This window comes from Kryptolebias marmoratus, linkage group LG23, assembly GCF_001649575.2.
Source record: "Kryptolebias marmoratus isolate JLee-2015 linkage group LG23, ASM164957v2, whole genome shotgun sequence".
Classification (NCBI taxonomy): Eukaryota; Metazoa; Chordata; class Actinopteri; order Cyprinodontiformes; family Rivulidae; genus Kryptolebias; species Kryptolebias marmoratus.
The window spans coordinates 13,263,185-13,286,964 of NC_051452.1; the positions used below are offsets into that span (position 1 = coordinate 13,263,185).

The 23,780-nt window shown below is 43.4% G+C and overlaps 2 protein-coding genes and 1 long non-coding RNA gene across 4 annotated transcripts in view; 2 read left to right on the forward strand and 1 right to left on the reverse strand.

Moving 5' to 3' along the window:
* The window catches only part of LOC108245691 (multidrug resistance-associated protein 4), a 31,073-nt gene extending 26,735 nt beyond the window's left edge, over positions 1–4,338 (forward strand). For both annotated transcript variants that reach the window (XM_017432802.3, XM_037973809.1), the window contains 5 exons: positions 2,631–2,720; positions 2,796–2,968; positions 3,043–3,148; positions 3,237–3,371; positions 3,446–4,338. In XM_017432802.3, coding sequence (XP_017288291.1) covers positions 2,631–2,720; positions 2,796–2,968; positions 3,043–3,148; positions 3,237–3,371; positions 3,446–3,472 — 531 coding nt within the window. In that variant the 3' untranslated portion in view covers positions 3,473–4,338. The remainder of the gene's footprint in view (positions 1–2,630; positions 2,721–2,795; positions 2,969–3,042; positions 3,149–3,236; positions 3,372–3,445) is intronic.
* Positions 3,829–23,780, reverse strand: part of abcc4 (ATP-binding cassette, sub-family C (CFTR/MRP), member 4) — a 33,896-nt gene continuing 13,944 nt past the window's right edge. Inside the window, exons 7-31 of the mRNA XM_017432801.3 lie at positions 22,363–22,488; positions 21,231–21,480; positions 19,554–19,661; positions 18,854–18,943; positions 18,551–18,742; positions 16,027–16,121; positions 15,741–15,827; positions 13,736–13,832; positions 12,548–12,742; positions 11,844–11,981; positions 11,725–11,762; positions 11,521–11,618; positions 11,285–11,431; positions 10,974–11,053; positions 8,686–8,836; positions 8,432–8,551; positions 8,229–8,339; positions 7,971–8,071; positions 7,692–7,883; positions 7,453–7,608; positions 7,062–7,151; positions 5,352–5,524; positions 5,172–5,277; positions 4,960–5,094; positions 3,829–4,881 (exon numbers count right to left, since the gene is read on the reverse strand). Coding sequence (XP_017288290.1) covers positions 4,792–4,881; positions 4,960–5,094; positions 5,172–5,277; positions 5,352–5,524; positions 7,062–7,151; positions 7,453–7,608; positions 7,692–7,883; positions 7,971–8,071; positions 8,229–8,339; positions 8,432–8,551; positions 8,686–8,836; positions 10,974–11,053; positions 11,285–11,431; positions 11,521–11,618; positions 11,725–11,762; positions 11,844–11,981; positions 12,548–12,742; positions 13,736–13,832; positions 15,741–15,827; positions 16,027–16,121; positions 18,551–18,742; positions 18,854–18,943; positions 19,554–19,661; positions 21,231–21,480; positions 22,363–22,488 — 3,166 coding nt within the window. The 3' untranslated portion in view covers positions 3,829–4,791. The remainder of the gene's footprint in view (positions 4,882–4,959; positions 5,095–5,171; positions 5,278–5,351; positions 5,525–7,061; positions 7,152–7,452; positions 7,609–7,691; positions 7,884–7,970; positions 8,072–8,228; positions 8,340–8,431; positions 8,552–8,685; positions 8,837–10,973; positions 11,054–11,284; positions 11,432–11,520; positions 11,619–11,724; positions 11,763–11,843; positions 11,982–12,547; positions 12,743–13,735; positions 13,833–15,740; positions 15,828–16,026; positions 16,122–18,550; positions 18,743–18,853; positions 18,944–19,553; positions 19,662–21,230; positions 21,481–22,362; positions 22,489–23,780) is intronic.
* LOC108245704 overlaps positions 6,321–23,780 on the forward strand; it is a 541,596-nt gene continuing 524,136 nt past the window's right edge. The window contains exons 1-2 of the long non-coding RNA XR_001808999.3: positions 6,321–6,548; positions 15,800–15,805. This is a non-coding gene — a long non-coding RNA (uncharacterized LOC108245704). The remainder of the gene's footprint in view (positions 6,549–15,799; positions 15,806–23,780) is intronic.

Consider the following 23,780-nt stretch of genomic DNA (forward strand, 5'->3'; position numbering starts at 1 on the left):
CAGGGGAATCGTAGCTCTGAGAGAGCTGTGTGAAGCTGACACCCCGCTCTCTGAGAGCTTCACACAGCTCCGTATCTGATAGGGGAACGCGGCTCGACGTAACAGCAGCAACTCGAGCACATTGCTGCCCCCTATATGTCAAGAGGACAAATAACACCTTTTCTGTTCAAATTGCCAACCCGCCACAGTGGCGTGTGTTGATCAAATCCACTTCAAATATTTACCCGCATTTGGCGGGTGGCGGGTGCTAATTTCCACCCCTGTATACAACCCCTGGCAAAAATTATGGAATCACCAGTCTCTGAGGATGTTCAATTTTGTAGAAAAAAAGCAGATCACAGACCTGACAAAAAACTAAAGGCGTTTCAAATGGCAACTTTCTGGCTTTAAGATACACTAAAAGAAATCAAGAAAAATAATTGTGGTAGCCAGTAACAGTTAGATTTTTAGAGCAAGCACAGGGAATAAATTATGGAATCAGTGAGTCAGACAAAACAAGGACCCTAACGAGCCTCTATTGTTAGGAGAGTGAGAACAATTTGCAAGCAATCCAGCTTACATCACATCTCAACCTTAAAAGCTCAACTCCACACTCTCTATTTCTGAATTGAGAAAGCTCCTCGGATGAGAAGCGAAACGTCTTCAACTGCAGAATAGAAGTCCAGTTGTTTTTGTGTTTGGTTTTTAACATTTTTTGAATTTTGAATTTACCATGGCCTGGATGACTGAGAATCTACACCAGCATCTGGAATCATGAAAGACAAACAAACAAAATAACACTCCAACATTACTAGTACTTTGTTGCACCACCTCTGGCTTTTATAACTGCTTGCAGTCTCTGAGGCATTGACTTAATGAGTGACTCTTCAGCAATCTGGCTCCAGCTTTCTCTGATTGCTTTTGCCAGATCTGCTGTGCAGGTTGGAGCCTTGTCATGGACCATTTTCTTTAACTTCCACCACAGATTTTCAATTGGATTGAGATCCGGACTGTTTGCAGGCCATGACATTGACCTTATGTCTTTCTTCAAAGAATGTTTTCACCGTTTTTGCTCTATGGCAAGATGCATTATCATGTTGAAAAATGATTTCATCATCCCTAAACATCCTTTCGATAGATGGGATAAGAAAAGTGTCCAACATCTATCCATCCATCCATCCATTCTCTTCCGCTTATCCGGGGTCGGGTCGCGGGGGCAGCAGCCTAAGCAGGGAGACCCAGACTTCTCTCCCCAGCCACTTGGGCCAGCTCCTCCGGGGGAATCCCAAGGCGTTCCCAGGCCAGCCGAGAAACATAGTCCCTCCAGAGTGACCTGGGTCTTCCCCTGGGCCTCCTCCCGTGTCCAACATATCAATGTGAACCTGTGCATTTTTTGAAGATGTAATGACAGCCATCTCCCCAGTGCCTTTACCTGACATGCAGCCCCATATCATCAATGACTGTTCTTCAGACAGTCGTCTGCATAAATCTCATTGGAACGGCTCCAAACAAAAGTTCCAGCATCATCACCTTGCCCAATGCAGATTTGAGATTCATCACTGAATATGACTTTCATCCAGTCATCCACAGTCCACGATAGCTTTTCCTTAGCCCATTGTAACCTTGGTTTTTCTGTTTAGGTGTTAGTGATGGCTTTCTTTTAGCTTTTCTGTATGCAAATCCCACTTCCTTTAGGCGGTTTCTTACAGTTCAGTCACAGACGTTGACTCCAGTTTCCTCCCATTTGATTTGTTGTACATTTTCTGTTTTCAAGGCATATTGCTTTAAGTTTTCTGTCTTGACGCTTTGATGTCTTCCTTAGTCTGCCAGTATGCTTGTCTTTAACCACCTTCCCATGTTGTTTGGACTTGGTCCAGGTTTTAGACACAGCTGACTGAGAACAACCAACATCTTGTGCAACACTGCGTGATGATTTACCCTCTTTAAGAAGTTTGATAATCCTCTCCTTTTTTTCAATTGACATCTCTGGTGTTGGAGCCATGATTCATGTCAGTCCACTTGTTGCAACTGCTCTCCAAGCTGTGATCATTCCTTTTTATTTGCATACTAGCAAGCAGATTTAATCTAATGCAGGTGTTAGTGTTTGTAATGAAAATTTGCAGGGTGATTCCATAATTTATTCCCTGTGCTTGTTCTAAAAATCTAACTGTTACTGGCTAACACAATTATTTTTCTTGATTTCTTTTAGTGTTTCTTAAAGCCAGAAGGTTGCCATTTGAAACACCTTAGTTTTTTGTCATGTCTGTAATCTGCTTTTTTTCTACAAAATTAAACAACTGAAGGAACATCCTCAGAGACTGGTGGTTCCATCATTTTTGCCAGGGGTTGTAGCTGCAAAGAGTGGACCAACATCAGGTTAAACTCTATGGATTAAGAATAGGATGCCACTCAAGTTCATATGAGTGAAGGGGGGGGCGAGTGAATACTTTTAGCACTATAGTGTATGTTAGAAAAGTCAGAACCCTGTTGAAGGCTGTTTGGTCAAGTTATGAAAGAAAACAACCATCAGACCTTCTGACCTAACAACTGTTCCTGCCTCTGAATGTATCTGACTGCAGCAGTAAACCTGTTCCCATCTCTGGGAAGCATTCTGCTGAGTCATGGCCGACTTCTCCCCCTCTGCTCCCCAGGACCCGGTGCTGTTTACTGACACTGTGAGGAAGAACCTGGACCCGTTCTACCAGCACACCGACGAAGAGCTGTGGAGAGCTCTGGAAGAGGTGAGAATCCAGTGATCACTGAAGCGTTAAACAACCTGCGTGTTCCCCGAGCTCAGCTGGTCCCGCTCCCTGCAGGTGCAGCTGAAGTCTGTGGTGGAGGAGCTGCCGGGGAAGCTGGAGACGGTTCTGGCCGAGTCCGGCTCCAACTTCAGCGTGGGCCAGAGGCAGCTGGTGTGTCTCGCCAGAGCCATCCTGAGGAAGAACCGCATCCTCATCATCGACGAGGCCACGGCCAACGTGGACCCCAGGTACCCCAGAGAGACGAGACAACCCCCCTCCCCACACTCTGCTGTGTGTCTTCAAAGTCTCCTTGTTGCTGCAGGACGGACGAGCTGATCCAGAAAACCATCCGGGAAAAGTTCAGAGAATGTACGGTGCTCACCATCGCTCACCGCCTCAACACCATCATAGACAGCGACAGGATCCTGGTGAGACCGGAACTCTTGTTTGTTCAATTTCTATCTTGTAATTACGTAGTTTGTCTACAGCTTAATAATGACCATTGTTGGCTTTAAGGTTTTGGACAGTGGCAGCATCCAGGAATTAGACCAGCCCTTCACCCTGCTCCAGAACAAAGGTGGTGCTCTGTACAAACTGGTCCAACAGACGGGCCAGGCTGAAGCAGCAGCTCTGCTGGAGTCAGCCAGACAGGTGAGCTGAAACACTTCTCAAAACGTGTCCCGAGTCTGAACGGAAGTAAGCAACTTTCCTCCACTTTTCCCCAGGCGGCGCAGGAAACCCAGCAGTCCTGACAGTCGGAGGAACACGTTTTGTCATCACACAATGAACTTTGTGGTATATACCTCAGTGAATGGAGGCGCAGATTCGTTTTTATTCAAGGCCCAACAGGCTGCTGCTGAAATCAGTTGACTTTTCTCTTTAATACGGAGTATTGGACCCATCAGGTTATCAAGGAGGTGTGGAAACAGTTTGGTTCTTTGTCACCAATCAGGTCGAGGCAAGTCTGGATTCCAAGAAATTGAGCTTCGATAATTCTGAGTTTGGTGAATACACAAGAGCTGACATGTGGAGCTGAAGGGAACTTATCGGACACTGTTGCATCATTTGTTTTCAGCCAACATGTGAAACTGAAGTCAATGAAGAGAAATGATTTTTCAACTGTTTTATTGAAGTCTGACACATGTGTGTTCAAGTATTTTAACTACAGGGATTATAAGAGTTTGCCTTAAAGCGCTGAACCTTTTTTTGTTTTTAAACTAAGTCTTTGTCACATGACCTTCACTCCCAGGCTGCAGGGTCCTGGTGAAATCTGTAATAACCTCTCATAAACAGAGCTATATGGCTTTAACACAGTTTGGCCAAATGTTTCCCTGTAGAACAACTTAGGACTCCTGCTGTAAAGTGTGGAACTGAAGGTGAGCTGCAGAAGTGAGGAAATTTAGGGGGACTGGTGCCATTTATTTTAAGATTTTATTTCCTCCTGTTTTTGTTTGTTCAGGAAGGCAGGTTAATAAGATGGTTTGTTTCTTTTATCCTGGGCTCAACATGATGGTGATCCATCTTCTTCACAACTCAAAGCCACAGGAGCAAGATGCTTTATCTACATCAGGCTAAAGGAAACAGACCATCTTAACCTGCTTTCCTGAACAAACAAAAACAGGAGAAAAAGGACCTTAAAATACAGAGCAGCCCACCCCTACAGACACACCTTACTCTAGCAGTCCTAACACCCAGGGTGTGAATGAGGCCTTACCTGAGAGCATTAATTCTGTACAGGCTTTTCACTGACATGTCAAACCCCTGCAGTAACATTTTTAGGATTTGAATACTACTTCTGTGCAATAATGCCTATTTTATTTACAGAAAAAAGGCATCTTTGGATACAAATGTTCTTTTTGTTTAAAACAATAAGGCACTGTTGTTTTATAAAGGAACTATACAGAGAATTGAAACAATAAATATAAATAAAAATGGTGCTCTTTCTGAGCAGTTTTTACAGCAGTGCTTCAAGCTCTCTCAGCCTGTGTGTTTCAACTCCAACAGCAGCATGGTCCGCAGTGGATCCCTGCGCTGCACAGACCCACTTTCTCCCTCCTTAGTCTCTCGGAGCTCACAGAGCTGTTTCAAAGATAACCAAGTTACCGTCTGTGGTTTCTGTGTTTCCGTTTGGTACGATGGGATGGCTGCTGCTCTCATAAGCCTGAGGAGGTTTGAACATGAAGTCAGTTTCACACAAACGGCTTTAAAAGTGTCCAGAAGATTGTTGAGTCATCCTGACCTGTTTGGCTGCTTCTAGCAGACCTGCTGCCTCCTGTTTGCCTGTCTGCTGCACCATTTTATAGAAGATGTTGTTGGGGTCCTGCAGCAGGACGTAGGGCTCAGCGTAAGCATGGATCCTCCCTGCGTCTAAAACCTGGAAACAGAAGAAAAACACTCAGACACAAAGTGGATCATTTTCAGCCCAACAGCAAACAAGAGTTCCGGTCTCACCAGGATCCTGTCGCTGTCTATGATGGTGTTGAGGCGGTGAGCGATGGTGAGCACCGTACATTCTCTGAACTTTTCCCGGATGGTTTTCTGGATCAGCTCGTCCGTCCTGCAGCAACAAGGAGACTTTGAAGACACACAGCAGAGTGTGGGGAGGGGGGTTGTCTCGTCTCTCTGGGGTACCTGGGGTCCACGTTGGCCGTGGCCTCGTCGATGATGAGGATACGGTTCTTCCTCAGGATGGCTCTGGCGAGACACACCAGCTGCCTCTGGCCCACGCTGAAGTTGGAGCCGGACTCGGCCAGAACCGTCTCCAGCTTCCCTGGCAGCTCCTCCACCACAGACTTCAGCTGCACCTGCAGGGAGCGGATCAGAACCATGCAGTGAGACCTCTGGGTTTTGACTGGTTCTATCTGTGGGCGTTAGAGAACGGGTCACAGGGTTCCTGCTCCTCATCCTGTCTTTATTGTCACTGTGATCTCAGTTTTTCATAGCGAATGTTTGCAGGTGAGGATTTGAACATAGGTAAAGTGACAGTTTTACCTTTCAGCTCAGTTCTCATTTTTTACTTGATGTTAAAACGGCTCAAAATGGCGCCGTTCAACAACGTTCTGTTCAAAGTGAATGACACGTCCTAACACCTCACTCTTAACTTCACTCTAAAAACTGAAGGCCGGTTCTGTTCTGATCACACAGAACTCAGTCTGTGCTGGTGGGTCTCAGTCCCGTTTTTAGCTGAGGCTGTGACTGTAGCTATCTGCTGTGGTGACTCTCCACACTTTCACACTTAAATTAGAAAGGTTAGCTGCTGAGAAGCCCTGTCTGCTCAAAGCCATTCAGACATCCGTCTTCTTTCTAACCTCCATCCATTAATTCTAACTTTCCACAGAGCATACCTGCAGCATACCTGCCAACTCACCCGATTTGGGCGGGATAGTCCCGATTTTCAGCCCCCCTGACCTGCATCCTGCCCTAGGCGCCACGATTTTGACAGCTGTCAAACTTTTTTGTTTTTGTTAACACCAATATCTCCACCAGGCGGCAGCACATTGCCTGGGCTGAGTGTCTCATGAATATTAATAAGCAAGCAGCCAGTCAGTCTGGCTTGGCTCAACAATGCGCCTGCGCCACCACTGTAAAAAGCCGCCATTATTGATTTTCAGCTGAGTGAGCAGAGTGAATAGAAAACTTCTTGAAAAGTGAAACTATCGTGGTTTTTGCCATGGAAGAGTGATTTTGTTAGGATCAAACAGAAAGTAAGTGCACACAGAAAAGAAATATGAAACTTAGCATGCATACAGTATGGACATTTGGTGATATATTGAGGTTTTTTATGCTCATCATGTTGGTCTATTTTAACAACACACATCACCATGCAATGTCTGGACTTACATGTAGTTGGGAGGGGAGGTGGGGGGGGATTATTTTTTTTTACCCTAAATTTGGAGTGGGGGTTGACTTTTTTTTTTTCTAAAAAAATTGTATGAGTGTTGGGGTGATGGGGACTGTTTCACCACAACATGATTAAATAAATTTTTCTTATACACATCTTACACAATAGGTTGATAGTTTACAGCATGATTTTAAAATCTTACTTCAGTACATAGTACTAGTTGTATATAGTAGGGTGTTCAATTTTTCATAGCATAAAAGTGACCCATAAGCAACTCTCTTTTTCTAAAATTCTAGCTCCAAAATGCAGGAAACAGCACTTTTCAACTGCTGTTTTAAAAATTTCCTGGGGGGGATGCCCCTGGACCCCTCTAGCTACACTTTGCGCCGTTGGCACTCGCTCTCACGCACACCTATCCCTCTTTTCAATTGTTAAATGTTGGCAGGTATGAGTCAGGGAAGTTTCCTGCAAACTGCCAGATACCAGCAGCTGTTCCTGACCTCTCGCAGGGCGTTCCACAGCTCTTCATCAGTGTGTTGTTGAAAAGGGTCCAGGTTCTTCCTCATTGAGCCTGTAAACAGCACTGGATCCTGGGAGGCAAAAAGAAGGGAAGGCCAAGAGTCTTTACTCCTGAAGGTTTGTCACTTGCTGCCTGCAGAGTAAAACTAACAGTGAAATGAGAAAACATGATGTACAACAAGAAGCTGAAGAACCCAGACTCACAGCATTACATGGGTCCGCTCAAGAGGCTTTAAATAAAGGCCCAAAATGTTTTCTAAATCTTTAAACTTTATGTCTGCAGCTGTTCGTCTTGTGAACATGTGAAGAACCTAAACTCAGGCTGAGCTCTGCTGCTCTGATCCTCAGCTACAGCAGGAAGGTGAGGTTCACCTGAGGAATGATGGACATCTTCTGCCGCAGGTCATGGAGGCCGATCTCAGACGTCGTCACACCATCGATGTAGATCTTTCCCTGAGGTTCTGCCAGGCGGAACAGAGCCGAGACCAGGGAGCTTTTCCCAGCGCCGGTTCTCCCAACAATCCCCACCTGGACCCACAGGAAGAACATCATCAGCAAACAGAGCAGCACTTCCTGTTTGTTGGACTTCCTGAGAACTGAACCCGTCTCACCTTCTCTTTGGGTCGGAACATGGCTTTCAGGTTCTGCAGCACCAGAGGGCTGTCGTCGCTGTAGGAGAAGCTGACCCGGTCAAAGGTCACCAGGCCTTTGTTTGGCCAATCAGGAGGAGGGCGCTTCTGCATCTCCCAGGGTGCTTCACTCTCCAGCTCAGTGTACTCCACCACTCTCTCTACTGACGTCATCTGGAGAAACAGATCACACTGATGAACATCTGGTTGGATCGAAGTTTGAACTAAACATGATGGAGCCTGAAAACAAGAGCGTCTCACCATGTTCTCCACCTCTGCGCTCTGCCTGACGCCCCACTGGAACATCCCCATCAGAGTGACCGCGTAGGTCAGAGCCAAGCCAACAGAACCAGGGTCCAGCTCTGACAACCACAACAGAACACAGTCATCGCTTTCACTCTCCTGACAACTCTTCTTGACAGAAGTTTAGTTAAAAGTGACGGCCTGGTGCCCACTGGTGGCACAGAACATGAAACATTAAGATAAACAGCAATAAGAACTGGTTGAAAGTTTCCTCACGGTCTCTGAGCAGCAGGCAGCCAAACGTGGTGATGGAGACGAAGATGGCGCAGATGCCATCGAGACGAAGAGCAAACCAGCGAGAGGTGACCAGGAACAGGAACCAGGCCTCTGCTCAGGATTAAAAAGTGTCAAATACTGCAACAACAGGGAACCAGAAACCTGATGAGGATGAAGAGTGGATTAAAAGAGGGGAGGGGAACCTGAGTGCAGGTTCTGATGGGCATCGAAGGCTTTCTGGAACCTCTCCTCAGCTCCGAAGGCTCGGATCGTCCACAGGCCCTGAAGAGACGAGGACAGGTGGGAGAAGACGGGACTCCGAGCTGCAAGACAGGCAGATTTTACTGGGAGGCTACAACTGTTTGATTTTTGTCTTTCAATTATTCAAAAAAAAAACCTTGATGAAGATAAATCAGGAGAAAACGTTTCTTCACGCATTAAGCTGAAGGACACTCACTGGTGGACTCGAGGCGTTTGACGTCTCTGGAGGTTTGCAGGAAGTAACGACGCAGGTAGAGAAATACTCCAAGGAGGGGAACAACAGGGATAAGGATCCACGGGATAACTGACGACGCCACAGCAATAACCCCGAGAATCTGCAGGAACACCTAATGAGAGACAAAAACAAACCACTGAGGAGCTCAAACATCTGGAGGGTGTAGAATATATCAATCAATCAATCAAATTTTATTTGTATAGCACATTTCAGCAGCAAGGCATTTCAAGGTGCTTTACATAATTAAAAAACAAAATAAAAACAGCATGTGACAATGAATAAACAGTAAGAAAGAGACAAACATCAAAAACCCGCACTCTAACCCTAATTTAGCCATAAGCAACTCTAAACAGGTGGGTTTTAAGTTGAGATTTAAAGGCACCCAGTGTTTCAGCTGTTTTACAGTTTTCTGGAAGTTTGTTCCAAATTTGTGGTGCATAGAAACTGAAAGCTGCTTCTCCTCGTTTGGTTCTGGGGATGCAGAGCAGTCCAGAACCAGAAGATCTGAGGGGTCTAGACGGTTGGTACAGCGATAACAGATCTTTAATGTATTGTGGTGCTAAACCGTTCAGTGATTTATAAACTAACAACAGTATTTTAAAGTCTATTCTTTGAGCTACAGGGAGCCAGTGTAGGGACTTTAAAACTGGTGTTATATATTTGTCATCCATCTAACTAACATCCATTTTCACCTATCGAGGGTCGGGTCACAGGAGGGAATCCCAGACATCCCCTCTCCCCACTGACACTTCTGCTGACCAGGAGAATTTCTAATTAGAAGCTCCAACCTCCTCATCAGCTCCACTCCAAGAGCTCCTCACCTCGTCTCTAAGGCTGAGAGCCACCACCCTACAGAGGTGCTTCATTTCAGCCACATGATCATAACCCTCATCACCACTTCAGTCTGCTGGTCCTTCACGTCCCACTGAAAAGGACAGCCCCACAACATCCAAAGCCTTCAGTATCTCAGGACAAATCATACCTCAGACTCACTTTCTCCTGCTTCCTTAATGGTGGCCAAATCAAGAAGAACCTCAGAGTTCTTCCACCATTCAACAGTCTGGGTCGGCAGTTCCTCACCAAAAACCCAAGCACATACTGGGAACGACCCTGCATTTGTTTCAGGCAAATAGTGACCCACCGGTGAAAGGTCCCACCGGTGGGTTAGGTTGCTGCCCTAACAGGCTTTAATGACTTGGTCACAGCTGCTGGTTGCCTCTTATGCAGTGGAGGCGAGTTGAACTCACAAGCGTGGCCTCCACACCTTGATTAATCAGCTGGGTTTAACAGGTCTGCCCAACAGCCTCCTCAGGCACTGGATCTAATTCTCCACCTGTTGGTAATCAGCTGACAACTTTGTCCCCCTCTTAACCCACTGCCCAAGCAAAAAGGGCAGCAGATGTGTCAATACCGTTACAAAATTGTTTTTTGGCCAAGGGTACCCTTATGAACCACTTTGCGCCAAAACAGTGTTCTTTATGGACAGCAGAAGTCCAAGAACCCCCCCACCAAAGATTCCTTTATGTTCTCAGTCCCTCCAGGATTTTGCAGGCACTTTTTGTGATTGTTGCGGGCTAAAATGCCTGATTTCGCAGGGCATTTTCCTAAAATCAATAAAAAAAAATCATAACTCTTAACGTTGGATATCCGCGCTCCGCGGAGTTAGCGGCGTTTTGCTCATGGCTGACCCGAAACAGGAACGCTAATGTCGGCAGAGAATGCCAGCCCCTTCTCTCACGCGTGGCGGTTCACTTAGGGTCAGCTGGCCGACATTAGCGTTCCTGTTTCGGGTCAGCCGTGAGCTAGACGCCGCTAAGTCCGCGGAGTGCGGATATCTAATATCCAACTTCAAACTAACTTCACTGCGGTGTTTTGCACGGTCCTTTGCTGAAATCTTTGTGGGCAAATGTGAAGCATTAGCGCACATTTTGGCTTCGGTCGCTGCTACTGCATGCTCCCGGCATTCTGATGTTAACAGGATGTGACGTCGCATGTCTTCTTCGTGAGTTATTTGGGGTTATTTTGCATTCCACAAACCCACAAAGAAGACACTAGACCGCAGAAACGGTGGCGAATCACTTTAGAAACAATAAATATTGGGTTAAAGTTGCGAGAAAGTTGCGGTGTTTTGGGCAAAGTTGCAAAAACTTGCGATTTTGCAGGGTTTGCTTGATTTTGCGTTAATAGTTGCAAACGCAACATCGCAAAATCCTGGAAGGTCTGTGTTCTGCTGTGAGACCTGTCCTCACCTGAACGAAGTCTGTAAACGTCCACGGCAGGTTGGAATCCAGCTGGCCGATGTCCTTGGAAAACCTGTTCAGCACTCTTCCTGCAGCGAGACGCGAGACAGGAGACTAATATCAGAATATGGAAGCAATCATTTTAGCCTGCATATATTTTAGGAAACTATTTCAAGTTCTTCTTTGTCATTGTGATGAGAAAAACATCATCTACAGAGGCAACACCATGAGAAAGACACAGTAATGAACCAAATTCATTCAGAATGTTTCAAACACTCACTCCTAAGTTTGATCATGTTTTCTGAAGTGTTTTTGCTTACCGATGGGGTTAATGTCGAAGAAGCGCACAGGGGTTCTGAGGATGGAGTTAAACATGCGGTTGTGAAGCGACTGTGCACATCTCACCAGCACACCGAACAGGATGATATTTCTTATGAAGCCAAACAGGATGGTGGATGCAGTCAGACCTGCAAACAAACAAACAGGAGCCTGTGATCACCAGGACTGAGGGGCAGACAGCAAACAGTGCGACAGAGGGGCAACATTGACACAATACCTCCGTAAATACCCAGGTAGAAAAATAAATCCAGCTCTGTGCCGTTTTGTCCAGTTATGTTGGTGTCGTTCCTGAGCAACTCTTCTTGCTTTTTAGCCCTGATCAGTCAGAAACAGAAGGTCCGAAAGATGAAGGAAAACAGATTTATGAGGAAATCCAATATTTGGGTTCAGTGTACTGCGCTTTCTTGAAAGATATTATTACCAATAAGCCAGCCACCAGTCCTGCATGATGTAAGATGTCTAAAAAAAACAAACAAAAAAACATTGTGTGATGATTGTCTTTTCAACCAATAAAACCTGACAGATTTGTTGTTTGTGTACCTGAGCCAGGAGGTTAACCAGTATGACGACCAGCAGAGTGACGATACTGGCTCCAGCTCGTAGGTACTTTATGTACAGCCTCGGTCCAATGGTCCCCTGAGCTCGAATCTCCTCTGGTACCGTCTGCACCGTCTCTGTCTGAGAAACCCACAGAGATCAGTACAGGACACATTCCCCGTGCTTTAGAAAATTACTCACCACAGCTGAAAAGATTTAATTTACTACATAAGTACTTAAATACATCATTACTGTAATGCTTTGTTATTGGTTTCCATTCAAAATAAAATGCTCAGGCTTGTGTTGGCTGAGCAGGAAAACTGCAGAGAAACCTCCAGGAAACATAAAACCAATCAGGAGAAACCTAACAAACAGGTTGACAAACATCATTATAATAAAAAAATAAATAAATTTACTTAAACTTTGGTTTCTTGGTGGTCATGATTGTGTAAAACTCACTGAGCCAACTCAGAAAATTCAGGTCAAACACCAATGTTCGTACTTGTTTTGTACCAGCATGTAGAATTAAGACTTCAGGTCAGGTTTATACTTTTGCTTTTTACAGTTTTCAGTGATTTACCAGTTCTGAGCAACACTCTGATGACCTGGACACAACACTGCTCAGCTTCCTGCTCCAACCACCACTAGAGGGAGAACCAAACGCCTGACTCGCTTCCATCACTTCATCTTAAAGCAGCTGTACAAACCGGTAGGTGGTCTCCATCTTTGACCGAGTTGACAGAAGAGGCCTGGGACAGCGTGGAATTCTGGGACAGAGTTCGGTTCCTGGCGGGAACGTCTTGAGGCGGCTGCTGCTGCTCCTCGTCTTCCTTCAGTAAGGAGGTGAAGTCCACTCCGGACCTCTGCAGCTCGGTGTACGTTCCCTTTGCCACCATGTGGCCCTGACCAACACAAACACAGTCAGGACCCTCAGCTCAGCTGTCCCTGTTTACAGACCAACATCTAAACAGCGTAGGTGCTGTGTTTACAGTCCAACATGGAGGAGAGGAAGATTCAGACATTTAGACAAGGGAAACTAAACAAACGCTGCTGTCCACCTACATCAGAGTTCATCTGCTACATTTTTCCTTTTTTAAGCGGACCGGTGAGGCCGATGTTTGTCGCCTTATTTATGAGAACTGAAACAAACTAATAAAACAGACCAGCCATCACTACCAGGAACTTGACTAATCATCTGTCATGCTCTTGGAGAAGTTTTATTTTACACTATGTGAATCAGAGGACGGGGACTTCGAGAGAAGAGTAAAAGGATTTTTTGTTTTAAAAAGCAGAAACAGAAGGTGGCTTCCTTGTCTCATTTACAGTGCAGATTTTCATCTCTTCCTACAGTGATTTTACAACCACTGAGGCGTTGAAACGTGACAGAAACACATCACATGTTGGTTGGGGACGTGTGACAGCAATCACACCAACATTTGCTCTGAGTGAACCGTCGTAGAGGAAGAGCGGGTGCTTCGGAAGAACGTCTGTAACCCCAGTAAGATGTAAAAGGCTGTCATGCTGAGTCAGCTCTTTACTGGTGGTACTTTAGATAGAAGATAAACTAAAAGGTCTGAGTTTGACACCTTGATCAAGTGCCACAGATAGTTTTAATCAACTCCAGATCTTCAGTTTTTCCTCAAGCACCATCTTCCAGACAGAATGCAGCTCAGCAACATTTCTCATGTATGAGACACAAAAACAGGTTCTTAGAGGCGCAGGAAGATTAGTGCGATTGCCCCAGGGCTTTTTTAAGTCCTCAAGCCAGTTTTTCTTTGTTATGTTATTTTAACATGTATAAATATTTGATGAAGAGCACTTTAACGCCAGCAGCAGCTTGATGGGCTCCTGGTGGAAACTTAAAGCTGAGTGTAAACGATCTGACGGGAACAAACCTCCTTCAGAACCAGAATCTGATCAGCTGCCTTCAGGTACTGCAGCTGGTGCGTGACAAGGATGCGAGGCTTTTTCTTCAGCAGCCCACAGATACACCTGATACATGAAAACAGAACAACATGTTTTAACTTTGAGCCCGTTTAAACAACCTCATGGTAACAAAAGCCAAAACAACTCTAACTGAATTCTTATCTGTATTCCTCCTCCAACCTGATCGTTACGAATCAATCACTGGTATTAGAGTAAATGACAAACTGTTTAACTAATGTCAATATTTTGAGACTGCATCAAGATACGGATCATATAAAATCTGCTCTAAATCACTACATTGATGTTAAATGCAACATTTTATTACAACAAAGATTGCACAAGTTTGACATTTCAAATACATTCTGCTGGTTTTTATTATTTGCATTCAAAGATGGGAAAAATCTGAACAACATTAAATGCAGAGAGATTTGTATGTTGTGTTTCTATTTTTGCTTCTTTTTAACAGGAACCAAATAAATTCTGTAATGTGAATGAACATGTATGTGTATAAGTTGTTTCTTATATTATTCATTTTATAGAATTTTTTTTCCTACTTCTCTGTTAGGGGTCCAGGATCACTAAATGTTAACTTCAATGTTAATTAGTGCACCTATTTGTTGTCACTGAAACACACAACACAAGTAAAAGGTCAGCAGGCAGGTTGTACATTAAGCCTACTGTATCATAGGATATTCTTTTCACATCCAGTCTTCAACGCCACCAACAGCGAGCACGTCTTTCATGCTGGATGTGATCTCTCCCTGCTGTCCCTCAGTTCTGGTCACATGACCGGACAGAACAACGAAGCCACCAGGTGTTTTCTTTGCTGCTTGCAGACGTGGAGTTTAACACTCTTTGTTCAGCAGAGAATATATAACCAATTAACAGTACAGCTGCTTCAGGTGCCAATGCTTTTATGGCATGTTCTGCAGATAACCGTGTTTTGTTTCAAAGTCTCTCCCGTGAAATCTGAACCCCTGCCATATGATATAATTCAGAATCAAATCATTTATTGCTAAATTAGTCTGAACATTTATTAACTCACTTGGGGGGCTTTACTATGGTGGCCCTAAGTGCAAACCACATCAACAAATCACTAAACACAACGACAAAATAAAAAACCCAACGTTAGCCCAAGAGATGGGTACCAGCAGGGAAATGTGAGACATCGCTGATTGGACGACGGCGCGTTTGGGTTTTTGAACCTGAAACTTTGTGGTTAGTCCTGAGCATGTCCAGTGTCACCTTGTATTTATGTCCTGACTCAAAATATTCTTGGAAAGCAGCAGCTACAGCTACTTTTGGGTCACCGGTAACATTTCAAAACAGAGTTTTAAAGGGATTTGTTGATGTGGTTTGCACTTCAGGGCCACCGTACTTTACCTTCTCAATGCTGTCATTAAAGTTTTGCAATGTCACAACATTATGTCATTTCAGTTTTTATAGATGGCTAAAACATAGCAGGGATTGTGTTTGTGCCTTACGGTTGAATTCTAGTCATATAATCCATCTCATGAGGACGAAGTTGGGATAATTACAGTATCAGACTTTGCTGGAGCCTAATTAGGACTTTCTTAATTCAAAAGGAAGAAGCAGAACTTGGCCTTGAACCTTGCCTCTTAACTCACCCATAAAATCTTTTCTACATCTTTTCTTCTTTGAGGACTTTTTAGTAATCCAGATTTGAACAAATATTGCCATGATGTCAGACTAAACAATGAGTGAGAGATGAAAAAACATTACCAGGCTCCATCACGTACAGTAAGAAAGCGGACAGAGCACACCCTGCTTTTCACGGAGACTTCCTCCTGTTGGGAGCTGACTCCGAGGCTTCCTGATCCAGCTTTGTCTTCAGAGACTCTCCTGTGTTCGGGGCTCAACCCTGAGCTTTCTAAGGGTTTTGGTTGGATCAAGCACGGAGGGGAAATGTGCGCTCGCACACATAAACTGTTTAAAGCGATTAGGTCCACTCACTGTTCGAAGAGGTGTCTCCCGACCTCAGCGTCCACGGCACTTAAAGGATCATCCAGGAGGTAGATGTCTGCATTCTGATACACAGCCCTGAAAACCAAAACGTTATTTCAGTTTCACTCTGGAGCCACTGGATCCTTCAGGGAAACGTCCACAAATGACGTCAACAGAAACTGGACGATTGTTAGATACGTACAAGATTACAACTTTAAATCGGACAGCTTTAATGCCTGCAGTTTCATCAAAGTGCTAAATCTCATCAACCAGTGATGTGCCCTCTCTTTCTCACCTGGCCAGGTTGACTCGAGCTTTCTGTCCCCCGCTGAGCGTGGCTCCTCTGTCCCCGATCAGAGTCTGGTCCCCGTCTGGGAGCAGCTCCAGGTCCTGCACAAACCCACAACATTTATTATAAAAACGGAAAAGTCACAAAGTGGACCAGATGAGGGGAATCGTGGTTTCCCCTCCTTTGTGAATCACCACCTTATTGTGGAGGGGGTTGAATGTGAGTGTGTGTGAACAAAATACATGGGTCCACCCTCCTGTGGACCTACAGGAGCCACCATAAAAGACCAGTGAACTGTCTGAGGTGGAGGCTTTGGTGGTCCAAATAGGCTTTAGGAACCAGGAACATCAGTGTTGGGGAAGAGTGTTTGACTTTGTGCAGGAGGTTCAAAAACATCAAACATCAGGCTCTCCTCAATCCACAGATTGGGCTCTGGAACCAATTCCCTGGACAGAGGCTAGGCGTCATTCCACTTTGGGTCCCCCTGGGTGAGGGTTAGGTGCTCCTGACTGGTTGAACATGTCTGTGCCGAGCAGCAGGTCAGAGTATCCGACATACAGTAAAAGTGGATTTTTTACAATCATTCTACAAGTTTTATTAAGTTTTAAGAGCCGAGCAAAAGCCAAAAAGGTGATATGAGGGAAAAAAATAAATAAAAGCAGTAATTTGCTTTTGCTTTTAATAGTAACAGACACAAAAATGTCCATCATCAAATGTCAGTTTTCTCTGCTTGGGTTGAGCTGTGAAAAGAAATTAGTGAATAAATTTGACTTTTTTAAGGGATTAATGAAAGTTTTAGTACTCAAACAGTAATTTGATGAAAACATTCAAAATAATTTGTCTAAACCACGTTAGTATTTCCTAATTTGGCCTACAGGGGAAATGTGCATGCTAGAACTGCAAGTGGATAATCTGTTTGAACTAGAAATGTTGTTTTAATTTAGTGAACTTCTTACTGAGATGTAGCAGATACTAGCAGAGTCTCAACCCTGCCAATGTGATTTCATACATGTAGTTTTTAAAACAGCGGGGGCTTCGGCTGCCTGACACAACATGACACAGCAGTCTGAAGAACAAACAGAACGTGGGTTTTCTTAGAGGTGAACACGGCCTTTAATTTAGCCCTAACGACAGGGCCTGGACTCCTGGGTAACTCATTTATCAGACCCTTCTTCTGTGACCTCTCCTCCAGCCAGGTTAGTAAAGATTAATGTCTGACTGCAGTCAGTTCAGCAGAAACAACAACCAGACTGCAGAGTTTCTGCTCCTTATCGGTCTGGTTCTTCGCTGTGGCTCCTCAGTTTTTGACTTTGAATAGTCTGCCTTTCAGAAGCTTAATGGGTGAAAACTAAAAAAGTTTAAGAACAATACTTTACTATAACTTCCTAAAAATGAATAATTTAGATCTGAATTTAAAGCAGCATCACAGAGGTGCACAGTTTTTTGCTTTTGTAATAAAACAAACCTGAGGCCAGCAAACAAACAGCCATAAATTTGTCCTCATGCTGAAAATGCAAAAGAAGCTGCTACAAATTATAACCAAAAAGGTAATAATTCAAGACCTAACAAGAATATACAGCTCAGGAACAACTGAAGAAACCATTACTATTTTTTTTACTGAAATCAGCATCTTTACATGTATGACAGCAGCTCTGTTTCAGTGTCTGTTGAATTCCAACACAAACTCAGCTCGCTCTACTTCAAAAGCTGCTGATTAGGCAATCACTTGAAGCAAATCTTATTTAACAAGGAAAAGTTTAAAAAACACTGCTGCGGCCATATTAACCTCCTGCAACAGGACCAGCTGGATGGCAGAAACAGGTGGTAGGAAGTGAAAAGTAACCGGAATAAATAGATAATAGTGAGCCATGCCTGAAGAGCTGGAAAGAAAGGTACTGTGAGGGTTCAGTTTTGGCTCTACTGGCAGACAGATACAGTGAGGTTCTTAGAGGGTTTCAGGTGTGGATGAAGGACCATCAGGTCAGAACCCAGCCAGCCTGATCTCCAGACCTGAACCCCGTGGGATGGTCACCATCACCAAACAGAGCTGGGCTGATTGAATTTCTGCACCAGGAGAGGCAAAAAAGTCCCCCAACAGTAACGTATAAGACGAGTGGAGAGCTCGCCATGAGGCACAAAACTGGGACTAAATATCAGAGTTATTGCACCAAATAATCTCTGATCTGTTCCTAAGTTAAAACATTAATGCTAAGATGTCTACAAATGAACATGACCTCTTTTCTTTGCATCATTTTCTGTTATTCCAACCATTAGTCATGTTCCACAAATGATGTAAATGACAAGATTTGCATTTAAAATTTGGAAGGGTTAGAGTTTTCTTAGTTTCTTTGGAGTTTTACATTTATTTTATCCAGTCTGGTGTCATAAGAGGAGTCAAAGTTTTAGGTTATTTTCTGTCTTTTCCTCTAAATTCTCCCTGTAAGACCTGAGACACACTCTAAAACTGTAAGGTTGGTTCAGTGAGCTGTAAATAAAGTTATTCTGAAGTCCAGATTAAAATCAATCTCACCCTTTTTAGGGCACAAGCTTTGATGACTCTCTCGTACTTCTGGGGCTCCAGGTCTTTCCCAAATAAGATGTTGCTCCGAATGGTTCCAGGAAACACCCAGGGCTGCTGAGCTGCGTAGGTCAGCTGACCTTTGACCTTCACCACACCTTTCTCTGAAGGCAGCTCTCCCAGGATGGAGCTCAGTAAGGACGACTGAGTGGAAACACAAAACAGAGACAGGTTGGGGTCTGACATGAGCCGATGGAGGAAGTCGGGACAAATCCGCCCAATTGACCTAAACGATGAAAGCAGAACATGTCGGACCTTTCCAGCTCCTACTGGTCCGATTACAGCGATCAGCTGACTGGAGTCCAGAGTGAAGGAGACGTCCTTCAGAGACGGAGCATCTAAATTCTGCAGAGCAAACAAACAGGCCGATTTAAAATCCAAGAACATATATTTATATTAACATTTATAACATTTATAAACTCTCATGTGGCGCTTTATTAACACCATGTTCTAATGCTTGTTGACACAAAGAGCTAATCAGCCAATCAAATAATAGCAACCTGGTCCATTTAGACGTCTACATATGGCGAAGACGTTCAAACCGAGCATCAGAACAGGAAAGAAAGAGGATTTAAATGACTTTGAATGTAGCATGATTATTGGTGTTGGCATATTTCAGTTTTTTGCACATAACCATGTCTAGTGTTTACAAAGAAAATCCTGGTCCGATGAGTCTCTGTTCATTGGACTCAGAGCCTCCACCACCAGCTCTCAGACTAACTGAGCACCTTTGGGATGTGATGAAACGGGAGACTCACAACATGAACATAATTATGGATTAAAAGCTCTAACGGATGTTTCCAACATCGTGTTGAATCGATGCCACAAAGATCTAAGGCAGTTCTGGAGGCAAAGGGGGTCCAACCAGGAACTAGCAAGGTGTACACAGTAAAGTCCTATTATCTGAATTCAATTAGTTTCCTGGTATTGTTCCAACAAGTTTAAAGTGTCCGACCTTGTCCCAGTAGCAGGTGAGATCATGGATCTCCACACCAGGATTCGTCTTCTCGTCCTGCGGCAGAGCGGAGGTGTTTTTGGTGATTTCATCCAGCAGCAGGAACTCCTTCACCACAAGGAACAGAAACACAAAATAAAACAATGTTACATACTGAACAGGAAAAACCCCACCTCGAATAAAAACTAAAATTTACAACATTAGGAATTGTGGCTCCCGTTGCTTTTTGTTAAAAAAAAAAAAAGGTTTGTTTGAACTACATGAAGTTGACCTGCTGCTGAACTGAACTGGGAAACACTGAATGAAGAGCTGAGCTTCAAAATGCTGAGTCATGTTTAAACAGGATAAAATAGTCAACAAATCTCAGGAAACCCAGAGACTGACTCATCAGATTCAGCAGGTTCTCTGTCATTTTATAACTCAATCACCATAATTCCTGTAATTGAGTAATTGTGTCACGAAAACTTAAAAGCAAAAGTCAAATTTTAAACTAAAAGAGGAAGGAGAGGTTTTAACCCGGAGTTCCAAACTAAAGCTCACAGAGGCTTTTTAAAACAAGGAACTGTCTGTGTCATTTATCAACAAACCCAAGAGAACCGCCAACAGAACATGATACACCCGTCAGAGAACCAAACCTCAAAGCTCGAGTTCCCTCACAGAACAATCCAGGAGATGGAGAACAGACAAGGTTTGTACAAAGGAGTTCACCTGTGATCTTGACCTTTGACCCCGTGACCTTAAAGTTAATAGGGATTATCCTTGACACACGAGGTGTCCAGCTGTTTAAGGGTTATCGATTTAGAGTTTGGACAAGAAACTGTCCACAGATGGACAGAATACCATAATACATCCCGTTTTAGGACGAGTGTAGAAGTTGTCCCAGATTACTTTTGGGATTTAAGGCAGAAGCTTTAATGGCACCTTTTAAAATTTTACTAAACTCTTATTTATATCTCACTTCTGTGACATTCCCAGTTTGCTTTTATAAGCACTTTATTTTATTTTTGCTCTGAGTACATCATTCGCCCAGTTTTTGAACCAGATTCATTTGCTTTGTTAACCAGGTACTTGGACAGAGGAGGAAAAAGTTCAAGTAAGCATAGCAAGAAAAACATTTTTAAGTTTTAAATCAGAAAATCAGAGCTGACTGATAACTTCGTGAAAGCAATATTTACATCCAGGTAAACCATGAGGTTTGAGTTCTGTTTTTCTTTTTTGCAATCATTTACATAAAAACTTTAAATGGTGACCAAGATGCCTGCCAGGTGGCACGGAGTTTAGATATTCAAACAGGAAATGTCTCCACAAGAAGAACGCAACAAGAACAAATTATCTTTAGATACGGTTTTTATAGATGTGGTCAGGTGGTTGCAGTTCAGCTCTCCAGGAGTGAAAACAACTGTTTGACTCCGATGAACTTCCTGAACATCGATGATAAGGCAGCACTGTAACATCACCACAGGCTTTTATAAGTCCTTTCACGAAAGTCAGGATAATATTTTACAGCCACAGTAACTAAACACCACTAAAAGTTAAACGATCATGTGATTTTGCGGTTTTATAAGAGTAGGTATGTCATGCATGTGATGCAAAGGGACAATTTCTGTATTTTACTGTTTGATTTGAACATAACTCTTACACCGAATGAGAAACATTACTGGATGCTGTACGTCGTACCTGAATCCTTCGAATGCTGACACGGCTCTCAAAGAGCTTCTCGATGGCAGCGGGGAAGAAGAGCGTGACGGTGAGACGCACGGCCGTGTACAGCGACACGGTCACAAACACGCGGCTGGCTGAGATGGTGTTTCCCAGCAGCACGTAGAGGGTGAACGTGACAAACAGAATGATCTTGCTGGCGCAGAAAAACGAGGCCATGTTGAGACCTCGTAGGTAGGAACTCTTCATGACCTTGGAGATCTCCTTCCTGGAAATCGACGAGCAGAGTCGCATCAGACGGAGCCAGACGGGACAAAGAGAACAAGTGAAAACGTACGACCATTCTACCGCTGGAACGGCCAACAGCAGCACAGCCTATTCTAACAAAGATACCGTTTGTGCCGCCATCTTGGTAGGTGCTACGTGATGTCCTTAGATATCTCCAGTATGGCAACAGCCCCTAAATATACGAGTGAAAAACCTAAACTCAGCCAAGAAGGCCAATGGTTTTGTTTCTTATACATTTCTTCTTTTTTTGTTAGAGGCTTGGGTCAGGTTGGGAGGAGTGGTTTGTTGTTAATAATGGTTGATTGAATGTGTTAAAAATGTTTCTAAAAGAAGCCTAATGTTCAGCCAATAACGGTTCCTTCACTGTGTTATTATACAACATTATTATATTTTGCCATATTATTATAATTACTGTGAAGCGGGGAACTGGAGGTCAACATATACCAGTTAACTAAAAACATACCAATATTAGTAACATTTTCTTAACAGACATTTACCCATTTATAATTAAAATCTATATGCTAAATAGTGAATTAGTGTATAGGCTAGACAAAAGCTAAGTTATCCATGTCTAAATACTGAAGGGCACTTTATACAAGGCCTAAACATTTCCAGAATTATGAGGCAAAGACTTTATATAAAAGGTAAAGTTATCAGCTTAAGTACAAGTACCTACAGACACTGGTAGCAGAGCTCTAGTTGTAATTAATTAAAGTATAAAACATGTTGTACAGATTGTTTGGTTTAGCTGAGTTTCATAACTCGTATCTCCAGACAAATCTGGAATGTGTACACACAAAATGTGAAGAAACCTTTTAAATGTTTTTATTTTATTTTATGTTGAGCTCACTGATGAGTTTACCTTCTGACCTCGGAGACCAGAGCAGCGAAGGGTTTCTCCCAGGCGTACATCTTGATGATCCTGATTCCTGACACCACCTCATTCATTGTGCGGATTCGGCTGTCTGTGAGAACGGCCGTCTTACTCCTGTGAAGGAGACGAGAAAACAGACAACAGAATCAACACTGGAACAATTATTAAATAAAAAAAACACTAACACGCATATTACCCCCTGATCAAATCATGATCAGAAACACCTCCCTCTGAAACTAGATCCTGGACTTCATGACTGAAAGACCAGAAGCTGAGCAGCCAGAGCTGCTTTTCATTCCTCAGAGGGAGACTCAAGAAAGGAGGTTCAACAAACTGAGTTTATCCATAAACTCGGAGTTAACTTAGGCCCTGTTCACACAGGAACACAGTCTTTCTGAAACGATCTTTATCCTTTACACACGACAACGTTTCTAGAAACTTCTTCATTCACACAGGAAGGCAGAAAACGACCTGCCAGGCCTGTGTGTGACGCTGTAACACACGTGTCAAACTCAAGGCCCACGGGCCAGATCCGGCCCTCTGTAACATTTCATCCGGCCCCAAAGATAACGTTTGGATTTTATTAGGTCCGGCCCTCTAGTCTGGGACAGATCGAGTCTCTGATTCTTATTTTGCTTAAAAAAACCCAGACTAAATAGTGAAGTTTTCTCTTGAAGGTGACTTAAAAGCCAACAATATATAGTTTTAATTTCTATATGATCAGGTTTTAGTTGATGGCTTTTTAAAAAAAATCTGTTTTAATGTTAAAAATTCATTTAAAAGCTGAGTGAGGTGTAAGAAATGACTGCTAATGATGTGCTTTTTGAAGTTTGATCTATTTGTCTGTGTTCATTAAAGTCTGTTTGCTCTAAATTCTGTATAATCTGTAATTGGGAAAAGGTCATTGATATTTCTATATGAATGATTTGACATAATACATCTAAAACCAAGGTTAATTTTATGCAATTTTTAATAAATATGGATTGTGATTGGCCCTTGGCTAGGACCAAATTTTTTATTTTGGCCCCCTTGTGTCACTGGGTTTGACCCCCCTGCTGTAACACTTTCACAAAAATACACCAGAAACAGGAAACAAGCAGCTGCTGCAAGCTGAACACGAGAAGAAAAAGACGAGGGGGGAGAAATCTGAATTCTTTTAGTGGACTTACGATGAAGTGGAACTTCTCCTTCGTTCATTAAACTCATTTTGACCGGGAGTCGTGTCGGTTTAACTCCACGGATAAAACTGATGATTTCCGGCTGAGTATTCAGAGGATCAGCTGGATAAATTATATATGTGTCAGTCTTTTAGAACTACTTTCATTTCCCACATATGAAAAGTCAAATAGTTATAAGAATTAAATTCTTCTAAAAACCTTAGTCAAAATGTCAAAAATCAGTTTTCA